Here is a 14,058-nt window from a genome sequence, read left to right on the forward strand (position 1 = left end):
ACCCCTCTGTACAATAACGGGTGTAGTATTTCATTTATAAGCTGCATAAAGCAGCCGCTTCCATTTTTTAACCCGAAAGGCAAAATTTCGTATTCAAAATGGCCGAATGCGCAGGAAAATGCGGTTTTCCAAGTATCCTCCGGTTTGATCCTTAATTTATGATACGCTTCAATTAAATCCAGTTTAGTAAATATGCTCCCTTTCTTCAATACGGTAATTAAATCCTTGACTAAGGGCATAGGGTATTTATTGTCCTTGGTAATTGCGTTTAAATTTCGATAATCAATGCACAATCTTAGGGAATTGTCTTTCTTTCTCCTAAATAACACTGGAGCCCCGAGAGGAGAATTAGATGGCTTAATGAAGCCTCGAGCCAGGTTTTTATCAATGTATTTTCTCAATTCCTCCTTCTCTTGCACAGACATGGGATACACTTTTGGTTTTGGTAAGTCTGCTCCTGGGGTTATTTCAATCCCTACTTCTATATTTCTTTTGGGAGGCAATTTACTGGCCTCTTTCTGATTGAAAACATCCGCAAAGTCTCTGTATTCAGGTGGCAATAGCTGTGGGTCTATTTCCCCTGCTTCGTCTTCCTCGTCCTCCTCTTCTGCAATTTTGCTTATCTCCCATTGCATCTGCTGTTCTTTAAATGCTAAGCTTTTTCCTCTCCAATCTACTTCAGGATTTGCTTGTTCGAGCCATGGTATCCCCAATATTACATGGTATGTGGCAATAGGGGCTATCACAAAGGATATTCTTCCTCCCCATTTGCCTATTTTGCATGGAACTCCCCGTAATTCCTTTGTAGATACTTCCCCAGCAGCGACTGATCCATCTAGCTGCGAAAATGCAATTGGGGAGTCAAGTGCCATCTGCTGGCATTTCAGCGCTCCTGCTAATTCTGGGGTTATAATGTTCCTAGAACACCCGCAGTCTACAAACGCCTTGCAGGTGGCCCGATTTTCTAGCCCCGAGAGGCAAATTGGTACTACTATCATGCGTTTGTCCCGACTCACCAATCTTTCCGAAGATTCTGGGACCTGCACCTCCTCCTCCGCACGCCTCCCGGTTGCTGGCTTGGGCTTTGGGGCTTTTGGCGGCTCCCCCTTCCGGGCCCAGCATTCCGCTGCTCGGTGGCCCGTCTTCCCACATACAAAGCATCCCGGTTTAGGTTTGTTGTCGTCTCCTCTGGGGGGAATCCCCGGCCTCCCTCCGGGTCTTTCTTGCTTCCTCGTTTCTCCTCGACCTCTCGCCACCGGTCTTTGCTGGCCGCTGCTGCTCCTGAAGCGCTTTACTTGTGCCAGGGTAGATTCGACGCGCCCCGCTAGTTGAATCCATCCCTGGAGCGTCTCGGGGTCGTCTCTGTGCGCTGCCCAGCTGAAAATCTCGGGGCGTAGTCCCTCTTTAAATAGTTCCACTTTGGTTACTTCAGACCACTCCGGTACCCTTTCCGCGAGGTGGAGGAATTCCTCTGCGTACTCGGGCACCGTTTTGTCCCTCTGTTTTATTCCTTTCAGCTGGTCTCGAGCCCTCAATTGCTCTAGCCGGTCTCTGAACCGGTTCTCCAGTGCGGCGAGGAAGCGGGGCACTGACCTCAGGCATGGGTCGCGTCTGGCATGCAATTGCACATACCAGCTGGCTGCTCCTCGCTTTAGTGTGTTGCCGATGGCTCGAACCCTGCTTGCTTCGGAGGGAAATGTGTGTGCGTTGTCTTCCATGTATCCTCTAATGCTAATTAGAAAAAAGTTCAGTTCCTCTGATTCCCCTCCGTATTCCAGCTTGAGATCTTCCCTTCTAGGCATCCATTCTGCAGCCCTTTGATATTGTCTGGGCGGCATGGGGAAGGGTTGCATCAGGTTTCCTCGGGTGGCTCCTTGGAACACGCCGCGCCCCACTCCGGTGGTCATTCTGCGCGGCTCCTGGAAGTCTGCCGCCGCTGTTGGCTCTTCCGCCCATCCGCATACTGGCCTAGCTGTAGCCCCCTCATCTCGCCTTTCCTCGTCGTACGGCACATCCTCCTCCTCTTCCTGGACCCCCCGCTCCTCTCCGCCTTCGTCTGCGAATCCACTGGACCCGATCCCTGGCCCCAGTGGCCTTTCCACCCCGACGCCCATTCGGGGGGTTGGGAGCTCTGTTGGAGACGGCGGCCTCAGGGTCCCCAGGGCTCGCTGACGCTCCACTTCTCGCGCCATGCTGTCCCGGAACTGCAGCTCCTGCCAGTATTCCTCATCTCCCTCGTCCCTTGCCGCCACGGGGCTCTGCGTTGACGCCCGCTGGCCCCTCTGGCTCCAATCTCCTTCTTTGCTTGGTTCTCTCTCGGCGCCATATCGGCTGGCCTCCTTCTGGAGATTCTCTTCCAATAATGGCACCAATCTCCCCACGGTTTCCGACAGCCTGGATAAATTAGTTTCCAGGATGGATAACCGCAGGGCCACGGTCTCCGGCATACTTCCTCCAGATCCCCAACTGGTTTCTGCAGCTGCAGAGACGCCTCTTCCGAGCCTGGGAATTCTCTGGGTCACGCCGTTCGGCTTGGGGTACCCCGTAGAGGAAGCTATGGCTTGCAGCGTCTCTTCTCTCTTCGGCCGGGCCCCTTGCAAAGGCCTCTCTGCCTCATTTGGGCTTTGATCTTCTTCCTCGCTCATTATCACTTCACTGCGAATTCCGCAGGAGGGTGAGAAATGGGATTCTCGACTTTAATGTCAGGCTTACTTCAAAGGACCAGTCTGAACGCAGATCAAAGATAGCTGCTCTCAAACACAATCTTTATTGAAGAATACATGACTTTGGAAAAGTCGAGAATGACCTAATGTTTACATACATCTAATTTTATCACTTCTGATGCAACGTAACATCACACGCAAATATCATCATCAAACCCCACCTTCTGGATCACATTTCCACCAAGGTTTCTATCCCCCCCACACTACAGCAATTATAATTGTTTATACTTTCACCCCTGAGTTCCCAGGCTCATTTTATCTTCTCCCACCAGGTGCTCGCATGTTTATGTTATGAAGTCAGATTCAGGGCTTGGAAATTCAGCCCTGGGATCTGGCTGCATGACATATCTGCATTTAGATACCATTAGGTCCCAGAATGGAATACCGACTCTCTTGGACAAATAATTAGGGGAGAATTTATTTCTTAAAACTTTCTTCCTACCTATAGTCTACAGGTAATAAAACTGATTTTAGAAAATAATTTCAGGTTAATTCTCATTGGGTGCTTGCCTTGGTTTGCTAAGTAAAAAGTTTTGCAATGTTATATGTTTGATCATGTTCTCATTAATTTCCACTGGACAAAAGATGCTAAAACAATGTTGTTCCCGTCTTGCCCTTTAAATTTCACAGAAATATTTTTGTACCAGAAAACATTACAAAGCATTGTAAATAGGGGTCCTGGTGTCTGTTTTAGACAGGATGTCCTGTATTTGGGGTCTTGAAGTTCAGTCCTGTATTTGGGGTCATATAGGATACCTCATATCTTATATACTTTGATTTGTTGAAGGGGGCGCTGGTTGTGCTCTCAACAGATGGATTTTCATGCATGTGGCAGACAACAACCCAATCTTACATGCTACATGTTGGGAATTCACTTGCTAGGATCACATTAATGTGTTGCCAGTCTTCCTCCTTCACTCAGTGCAGACTTGTACAACCTGTAGCCCTCCAGGTGTTTTGGACTTCAGCTCCCATAATTCCTGATCTTTGGACAAGCTGGCTAGGGCTTCTGGGAGTTGGAGTCCCAAAACCTGGAGGGTTGTGCCGACCTGCTCTAATGGATGGGCAATCTCAAATTCTGCATTTTAAAAAAAGCTTCCCTGTGCATTTGGCATGTGACAAAATAGCCTCAAATTAAATAAACTGGGGTGGTGTCTGTTATGAAAGTTTTTGATGACTTCTCTTCTTATTTTTCATTTTTCTACCCCAGAACTGGATGAAGCTCTATATAAGGCTCACTTATTTGGAGGGGGAGAGTACAAATTCCACAATCTGACTGATTGCTGTTGTTATTATGGACGTGAGATCAGCTAATTAAGTTCGTTGAAGAATTTTCTGCTTGAATTATAATTCTTACATTTTGTTAAAAGCAGTGTTTGGACAGAGTGAGGAAAAGTTTGATTTTTCTCTTTTCGAAGAAAAGCTTTGCTTCCTTGTTCAAATTGCCCATCAGATTTTTTTTAAACTACAGTTCATTAGACTTTGTATTTTTATTCAGTTTGCATGCTCTGAGCATCTGGGATGGATGTTTGATGACATCAGTAGGGCCACCCTCTGAGATATTTCTGAGACTACCCCAGTGATTTTGCCCTCTGCAAATCTCATACTTTGGCTCTGAAATTTCTCATCATATATACATATAAAGTAACAAGGAAATTGCCTGAAGGCTGGCACATGTACCTGCTTCAAGGAATTTTGCTAGTTATATTATGTCTAGCATGTGGCCAACATTTTCAAAGTTTGACTTCATCTAACATTTTAACCCAATGTCTCTCAGAGTTTGGAAGTCATCCATTGAAAGTAATGTTACTTGAAATGTTACCTTGGGGACTCATGAGAGCATAACTGTTTTGTTGTTGTCTGTCAAAATAATAAATACTGGCAATATCATTGCTTTATTTAGTGAAAAGTATAACATTTGATCGTTTCCTTTAAAATACTCTACCCATTTTGGTTTTTGCTTTGTTTAAATGCATTTTAAGGCAATGCATGAGTAATAACTAAAGTGTTACTTTGGAAAATTATGAATATTGTATACTGTATTACTTTAGGAAAACAACATTGCTTTATCCACACAAAAAAGTTCAAGGGAGAAAAAAATTGAAGAAGAATCATGTTTAGGTAATACCTCTGCACAAAAGTAAATTTGAATGGCTCCAAGCTGCTGTGATCCCCCTCACATAGGGTTTATCTAAATGCAGTTTGCCACCACTAACTGTTATGGTCCAATTCCATGGAATCCTGGGGTTTTTTTAGTTTTATAAGGTCTTTAGCCTTCTCTGTCAAATGGTACTGGAGCTTCACCTAACTACAACTCCCAGGATTCCACAGCATTGAGCCATGGCAGTTCAAGTGATGTCAAATTACATTAATTCTACAGTGTAGAAGGACACTGAGACTGTTGTCCCCTTTACTTTTGCTACTCCTGACTCTGAAGAATAGGGAATCACTACAAAACAATCAGCTTTTGTATTCTGCCTAGTGCCTGCCTACCTTTCCACCAAAAGGCAACTATTTTAGCAAAATTATCATATCACATAATATTTTTTTCTTTTTCATTTTTATGACAAATCTCTTTTGATACAAAATTCAGGACAACCTTTCTGCTTCCAGATTGTATTTCAGCTGAAAACGGAGAGAATCAATAGATAGTTTGGAGCCAGAAGGCAGATAAAACTGAAAAGCTGTTGTGAAGGAAGATAAGTCTTTCAGAGCACTAAATGAACCCACTGTGCTGCCATCAAGAGCCTTCTGTTTTCCATTGTTCACAAAGCTTTTGAATGTGTGTAACTGTTATCTAGGTTGCAACTGATCTGTTTTTCCTCTGTTTTGGTGTCCTATTCCTTGCACTTTTATTTGTGAGATGATCATAAAATCCTTGCCTTGTCCTTCACTTCTACCATTACTCATTTTTACGATTGTATAATATTTATTTATTTATCTAACAGTAGCTGTAGAAACCCTAAAGATAAGTCTTTATGAAAGTGTTGAACCATGTTGTGAGTGCAAGGATACACAAATGAAAAAAAAATGAAGTTAGTCCTCTTAGTCCACAAGGGAGGGGAAAATACACAGCAAAATCACAATGTCAAGATCAAGCTTTTGAGTTTTTAAGAACATCCAGTTAGGTGTTTTGCTCTAGTGGCTATACAGTGAGAACGGAGAGTACAGAAATAAATGGCTCTGTGCATATTATTTTCAACACAGAAAATGCTGTTTTCTACACTGAAAAATACATGTAGATTTTGTGTAGTATCCCAAACTGCAAAGGGTTTCAACATATTTCCTATTATATGTTAAATATTTCCAAAACCCTTTCCCATTTGTAGAAGGAGTTGCCATAGGACAAACTGTACTGACATACATGGATTAGTCTTAGTTGTAGGAAGGGCTTATTATTACTGCGTTTTTGCTCCCAGGAGAAACATTTTCTGCCTAAGGTGTCAAAAATAACATGTCCAGATCCTGACTGCAGGTATACATTTACTGTTCAACCTCAGGCAGCATAGTATATTTTTTCTCCTGGGCTCACTAAATGAAATCCATATCGCAGGTTGGACCCTGAAAGCTAATCATTTTATCTCCCTCTCTCATGCCTCTCCCTGTAGTCCCATCCAAGGGATTGATGAATCTATATCCATTAAGTTTTAATAAGAAGACTATAGCAAAGGATATTGCACCTGATCAGAAAATATTAGGGAATATAGAAACACTGGGCATGTATAGTAGCTTGGGAAATACAGAAAACTGCTGCCGAGGCACATAGCCAGATGAACTAAATATTTCTGTCTCTTGCACCTTTGTATAGTTTTAACAGAAATGTAGTCTCGGCATCAAAGCATTCAGAAAAGCAAGTGGTAATATTCTCCTGGGGTTGTGCCATTTCAAAATGCAAATAAAAATCACATTTAGATAGGAGAATGTTGCTATCAGTTCTCCCTCACTAATATCTTATTTATTTTTCTATGAGAAAAGATTTTTGAACATGGAGCAGCATTTTGTCAAGTAATTCACACCTCCACTCCAAAATCATATAATTTTGGAACTGTGCCATGCAGTTCTTATTGATCTGCAATATGTGCTTTTGACCAGTATTTTCTTTATGGAACATATTGTGCATTAAGATACCAGCCTATGTTGAATTGACCTTGTTTTCTGAAAATTAAAGCAGACGGAGGTCAGGATTTCTCATTTGAACATCTCTTGGCATGTCGTTCAATTTTATTATTCTCAAAACCCAGAGCAACTATTTGTTTAACACACTGCTGCATTAATATTTATTTCATTTTTGTGTAAATAAAAATAGAGTTTTACAGACAGAATTATACATGGACTGCTAAAAAGTTAAATGGAGTCTGAGAACAAATCAAGCTGGAACTTTTACTAGAAGGCAAGATGACTAGATACAGTTTGGGCATATCATAAGACAACATTACTCATTGGAAAAATAATAATAAAGAGAAAAGTATAAGAAAAATAGGGAGACCATATTATAGTTGAATTGATTCAATCAAGGAAATCTTGGCACTGAGTTTGAAAGACCTAAGCAAAGCAACTAGTGGATCTTGGTCTCATTCATGTGGTCATCATAAGGTGATGTTGATTTGACAGCAGATAATGAGCAAATGAAGGTGGACATTTTTTAAAAACCCAAGCAAGTATGAATTACTACATATTATAAAAAGCAGATTAGTCATCTTGCATTTCAAAGCACTTAACAGTTTGAAAAACTACATGATTTTTTCATAGAATTGATTCTGCACCCATAGCCAACATACTGTATCAATACAGCAGAATGGCAAATGTTATAAGGGTTGATACATACCCAGACCTTCAGACTCAAATAGACAAGTGTCATCCACTCCTACATCTCTGCACCAGGATAAGAAATTTGCAGTGTTATCCCGTGCAAAAAAAGATCCAGATGGGGCATTGGCTTTGCAGGGAATTTTTCTCACTGGCATTATCTGTCAAAGAAACAAAAGGGCACTCTGATTGTAAATATACATGGATACAAGTAGTTAATATTTTTTTAGACAATGTTACAACTTTTAAGGTTCATATTTTCTGGGAGCGTGTGAACATTTGGTTCCAATGGCTCTTTGTAGACTTCCATTCTCACAAACTAAAGTCATTTTAAGTGACTTTTATTTCCAAACTCCAAAATCTTATTGAAATGCAAAAGATTAGCATGTCTTATGACCTTGTCACACATGCCGCTGAAGATGTCCTGGATTGCTGTGTCCCGCCAGTGATTGTGCAGGGAGCATGGGGACGTGACTCCCCACCACCGTTCTACCGTGTCTTTTCCTGTTCCTCATCACATGGAGGAAGCCCTTTTTCGATGGCTTGACCCATCTTTCCTTATTGAAAGATGGGGAGCCAGCTGTTGTCTGCTGTCATCATTTTTTGGCTGGCAGCAGCACTTCAGCCAATGAACCAGAAGTAGTTATCCAGAGTGTGATGAGAGCCATCAGGTACCATGGCTGAACCCTAAGAATCCAGCTGCCACAAAAAGAGGTACATGTGAAGAGGCTCATGTTCTCATTATACCTAAACATGACCAAATTCTGCAACTTTTCTGTAGTACAAATATTTAGAGGCAGGATCCTTTTAAAAAAAGAAAACTGTTATGTGCCTGGATATACAAAAATAGGGTGATAGTACTGCCCTCATTTATTTTTTTCTAATCCCTGAGCAAGTGGGACTTTTAAAAAAGAGTTATATTTTGCAGCTTGGCTATTAGAGTGATTTATGGAATACCTGCTTCTGTTCTGGAGCTGGTTGTTAAACTCAACATTTTATTTAAGCCAAGCACTAGGCAGGACAAATGATGTCTGCAGAAGCTTCCAGTTCTATGTCCAGATGCAAGATTGCACATGGGGAGAGAGAGACATAAACATCCCTAAATCATTTTTGGAAACATTACAAAATACAAGGGGGAAAGTGAAACAACATGAGACTGAGAAGATTCCATCTCACTGTTGCTACTGGCAAACTAATTAGAGCTGACATACCATGCCAGCTGAATGAATCACGTGTAGTGACACTATTGCATGGGGAGAGAGGGTGCAGCTACTGGTAGCTAGCTAGTGCTATATCAGCCCAAGTAAATTCAAGCCACATTACTAACAAGCCACATGACAAGCTATTCTATGTGAAGGACTACAATGCAACATGGCTGTGTTCCCCTTCCCCACATATTTTACCTCTTTGTCACCAGAAAAACAGATGGCAGATGGTAGACACACCATATAGTGAGAGCCAAACCACATACATGACTCATTGTTTGGAACAACCATCATACTGAACTTGGAGCAAGTGTGCAGCATATGATAGCAACATTATGAGAAATATTTCCAAGTTATTTTTCATTTTATTTTCCATAAGAATTACAAACAAAATAATTGAGGTGGGGGGAGGAAAATAATGAAATTAAGCATTATTAATTTTATTTTATTTTTAATAGCCCGAAAGACAAAGATTGGCTCTAGTTCATCATAATATAATGATGGTTTCCATATGTTTCAGTAAAAAGCTCAGTCTGAGACTCAGCCTCAGAAGACCTCTGTATGAAGTATACATTAATCCAATATGCCTTTTTAATAAAGTCAATACATGGGAATATTGCTTGAGTGAAATCCCCTAGTGTCAGCCTCTATAGGTAACATTGAAGCCACAATATCATCCAAACTAACATTCAGCCTTTAAAGTGATAGGACAGCTGTTAGGGTCTGATGTTTCTTTGTTGGTGCTAGTAATTCATAAGGCTCTGAGTCCTTTTCAAAATTAGAATTAATTCATGGAGAACTGATTTGGGAAAACTAGGAGCTTTCCATTCAATCTCTACATCTCAAAGAGACAAGACATGTAGACTGAAAACAACTATTACAATTACTATTGCAACTACTACTAATTCTTTTCCTCCTTCTATTCGTGTTCTGACTTTTTCCCAGACCAGGACTCAAAGTAATGTACACTTTTTAAAAACATCATTAAAATCAGAGGTGGTCCAACCACCAGGTGAGGTAGACTTTTGCCTGTGGCGCCATCATCCCGGGGGCACCGTCAAGGCCCCAGGAGGGTGGCACCACCCCTCCTCCTTCTCCTTTCTGGGCCTTCCCATGGGGGGTGGGGCCACGTGGGGGGCAGGGCCAGGCCAGGCTCCCATGGCCCGCGTGGCCTAGCCCCACCTCCCACACAGCACAGCCTGGCCCTGGTCCCACGCAGCGCTGCGCGGCCCCCAGCTGCAGGCGAGGCACCAAAATTACCTTTGCCTACTACAGAAAATTACTTTAGGATGGCTCTGATTAAAATCAATAAAATATCAAAGTTAAAACAAGATTAAGCAATCAAAGCATTAAAAAAAGATTAAAACCTATGTCATTAAAATACACATACACATTCACCAGCATAAAATTAGCAATATTCCGCACATTGTCTGACATGAGCCTTAAAAGTCACTCATCAAATAACTATTGGAATAGAAAAGTCTGTAAATGTCTGCAAAAAGATAGCAGGGATGGTGCCAGTCTAACTACTCTAGAAAGGGAGTACCAGAGCATGGGGGCAACCACTAAGAATGCTCATGGTCCAAACAGATGTAGCTGTAAGGGTGATGGGATAGAGAGAAGGACCTATTGACAGATCTCAAAGCACAGGCTGGTTTGTAAGAGAGAACATGGTCCTTCAAATAATCTGGACCTGAACTTTGTAGGTCCCTATAGGTCACAACCAGCACTTTGAATTGTGCCCAAAAACAGTTTGGCAATCAGTTGCAACAAGTGTTCCCTATATTCAGTCCCAGGTAGTTCTTTGGAGCAGTTGAGGTTTCTGAATACATTTTAGTTATCCAACCTGGATGTATAAGGCATGTTTCATCTTGGCCAGATATGACATCTGAAGTCCAGGCACAGGGTTGATTTCAGGAGGACATCCAAGATATGAATCTATATCTTGAATGGGAGTGTAACCCAATCTAGCACAGGCTGGATCCCTGTTCCCTAATCTGCCTTTGAATTGACCAGGATCATTTCAATCTTTTCTGGATTAAATTTTAATTTGTTCACCTTTATATAGTCCGTTATTAATGACAGGCTCTGGTTTAAGACCAAAACAGCTTCCTTAGCATGTAGGAGACTATTCTGTCACATGTAGAGATAGACCCATGAAGCTCCAAGACAAAACCTATAAAACAGTGGTTCGGAACCTGTGGGTCCCCAGATGTTTTGGCCTTCAACTCCCAGAAATCCTAACAGCTGGTAAACTAGCTGTAGGCCAAAACACCTGGAGATCCACAGGTTGAGAACAACAGGCGTAAGACATTGCTAGAGTGAATCCTGATATTACCTAAGATTTCCATACCAGAAAGAGAAACCAGTTCAGGCAGCAAGAGGATTGGTAGAACAACAAAATCTAATTTTTCTCTCTGGTCTAGTGCAAACCACACATATGCAAACCCAGCACTTGACTAGACTGCTGGTGTGAGAATAAATTCCTCATAAATGAGATCTCAGGTGGCCTTTAAAATAAAAGAGATTGAAAGCCACTCACCCTACTGCAACATTTAAGTAAGAGAATGCTTGTTTTGTTTTAAACTTACTGCCAGTACACCCCACACAAAACCATGCAACAATATTTCAAAATAGATCCTGGACTCTTATGAAATAATTAAAATGAATAGAAGAGGGAGTTTTAGCAGGTTCAGTTTGCATGGCAGCACAATTATCAAAGTCCAGGCCCGAAGCCAGGATTTTGTTTCAAGAGGGGCTGGGACTTTGGTTCGGGGGGTGGGTGGGGGGGTGGGGTGGGGGCCGAGTCTGAGCGGGAGAGTGTCTATCCTAGCAAACCTTTTGTATCGTTATTCCAATACCCTCATTCATATGGGATATATTGAGCATGGTGATCAGATCATGATATGAATAAATGTAACAGTTTAAATAATAAATGTAAGGCTTTCTCGCAGACCACCCTGAGAATTTCAGGGGGGGGGGGGCTGAAGCCCCTCAAGCCCCCCCCCCCCCCCCAGCTACATGCCTGTCAAAGGTAAAATAGTTCTGGTCTTGCTCTCACCTTATGAAGCCCTAGAAATAAGAATAGTCTATTTGCTTATCATAGTTGTATTCAGAAGGTAGTAATTAATTTTAAACAAGGAAGTGTGCAAAATTCTACCAGGAGCAACTATAGCCTTCTTAAAGATTTGTGAAAATAAAGCAATATCTAGATCTTAAAACCCAGGGTGGCATGAGATCTCAAGACTGAGGGATTTCTAGGGAATATCTTTGACTAGGCATTATCTTTAAAGTGGACTGGATACATCTCATCGCATAAGGTTTTTTTTGTGAGGGTAAAATGAGAAAACCTGATAAAAACTGTAATCAGCTCCTTTGATGAAGGCAAGTGTGAAAAATGTTAAATAACCACAATAATAGTTCAGATGGCTGCAATGAAAGCAAAATAGTTATAGTTAACATTGAAACTACCCAAAATAATAATATGATAATAGTTTAAGTCAGCAAATAAATAACAAATATGACTACTATAGCTGCTTCCAAACAACTATTTTGGTCCATATCTGTAATATGTTTTATGAACCACCTCTTCCCATGTTTATTACCAGTGGCTTTAAATCAGTTGGGAATTTACAACCAGGATACCTTCTATTTTTGAGGTTATGTTGTATGGAACACAGCTTTCACTTCCTTTCCTCCCAGTTATACTTCCACAGAACAGTAAAGCATCCGTTTGAACGCCCACATTTTGTTATACTTAATACCAAGCAAAAATGTAAGTTGCATTTACATTAAGCATTTCCTGTACAGAGGAAAATTTATTTAATTCCCCCCTGACAAAGAAACAAAGGCCACTCTTCCCTTGTTTTGTTTCTGCGCTGGTGAATTGTTTCCTGTTCCATTATACAAAAAACCTGAACTGGCCCATTCATCGATGATTTCTATTACTTTGGAAAAGGCTTTAATTTTTGGTTTCATAACCTCTAACATGTTTTGCAACATTTGATATGTTTTGAGATCACATTTAGGACTGTTGATTTTTGTAAAAAAAAAATAATTCCACTAACCATTAAGAAAAGTAAGGAATTTCATTCTAGTAACAGGAAGGTAATTAAAAGATCAGCTCGAGAATATTGTGGCTAAAAGGACAAAAATAAGCTGATATATAAAATCACTATTATCAAAACAGGAGCTACTTGAATTAGAAGGCTATAGAAGGAAGACACTAAATGGCAGGAACAAGTAGGGTCTTGGATGAATGAGACTTTGGAGATGGACATTGCAATAATATTTTGAGTAACACAGCAGTCCGTCAAATCCTTTGGAAAGGCACCATTTTAATTCTCTTCCCAAAGTGTTTAGAAAGACCCAATACTCAAGCAGCCAAAAAAGCCTTAGTGTAAAAGAAAATAACTGATAAAATTAATTGTGAGCATTTGGTAAGGAATCTATTGAAATGAATGGGATCTGGTCTTTATGCATTTTCATCTTCCTGTAGTGGGGGTCTTACAAAAGGGATTCCTATCAATGGTGTCCAAAATGTGTCCAGAAAAGGACAATCAGTCAAGATCTTGAAACAAAGTCCTGTGAGGAATGATTTAAGAAATGGGAAGTGGCATGATACTCATGTTTAAACATGTGAAGCGATGAAATGTGGAAGATGGAGAAGCTTGGTTTTTGTTACTCCAGAGACTAGAATTCAACACAATGCGTTCAAATTATTAGAAAAAAAGATTCTATCAAAACATTAAGACAGCTATCTTGATAATAAAAAAGCTGTTGGAATAGACTGCCTTGGAAAGTGGGGGGATTTTCCTTCTTTGAAGATCTTAAGGTTGTATGGCCATTTTTTCAGGAATGCTTTATTTATGTATTGTAAAAGGTTTCACTGCCAGAATAACTGGGGTGTTGTGTGGTCTCCAGGGTGTACAGCCATGTTCTAGCAGCATTTTCTCCTGATGCTTGTCACATGCCACTGGGATCACCTCGCGTTGTTGGGGGCATCATGCTCTGCTAGGGCTTTGCACAGTTCTGTTTTTGAAAATGGGCTCAAAATTTCCAAAAACATTAGTGGATTGATAAAATGTTCTGAAAGTTGGCAGGCTTGCAGAAATAAATGTGGCCTACAAGTTATGTGAGTTTCATGTTGACAAGCCTAAAAATGATTGTGAAATGAGCCTCTAAAGCTTCCTCATTGACGGCATGGACCAAATCTTTTCAGCATGAAAACAGAAACCTCTCCTGAATTTGGGAAGCTCCCTAAAAAGGCAAAGGGGGGCAACCAAAAACCCAACACTGAAAACGGCATGGGTTTTTGCCGAATT

General features: G+C 41.2%; 1 protein-coding gene across 1 annotated transcript in view; it reads right to left on the reverse strand.

Moving 5' to 3' along the window:
* The window catches only part of gas2 (growth arrest specific 2), a 162,634-nt gene that overhangs the window by 73,996 nt on the left and 74,580 nt on the right, over positions 1-14,058 (reverse strand). Inside the window, exon 4 of the mRNA XM_062967780.1 lies at positions 7,549-7,690. Within this exon, the coding sequence (XP_062823850.1) occupies positions 7,549-7,690 (142 nt within the window). The remainder of the gene's footprint in view (positions 1-7,548; positions 7,691-14,058) is intronic.

The sequence above is a fragment of the Anolis carolinensis genome, chromosome 1, assembly GCF_035594765.1.
Source record: "Anolis carolinensis isolate JA03-04 chromosome 1, rAnoCar3.1.pri, whole genome shotgun sequence".
In the NCBI taxonomy this organism is placed as follows: domain Eukaryota; kingdom Metazoa; phylum Chordata; class Lepidosauria; order Squamata; family Dactyloidae; genus Anolis; species Anolis carolinensis.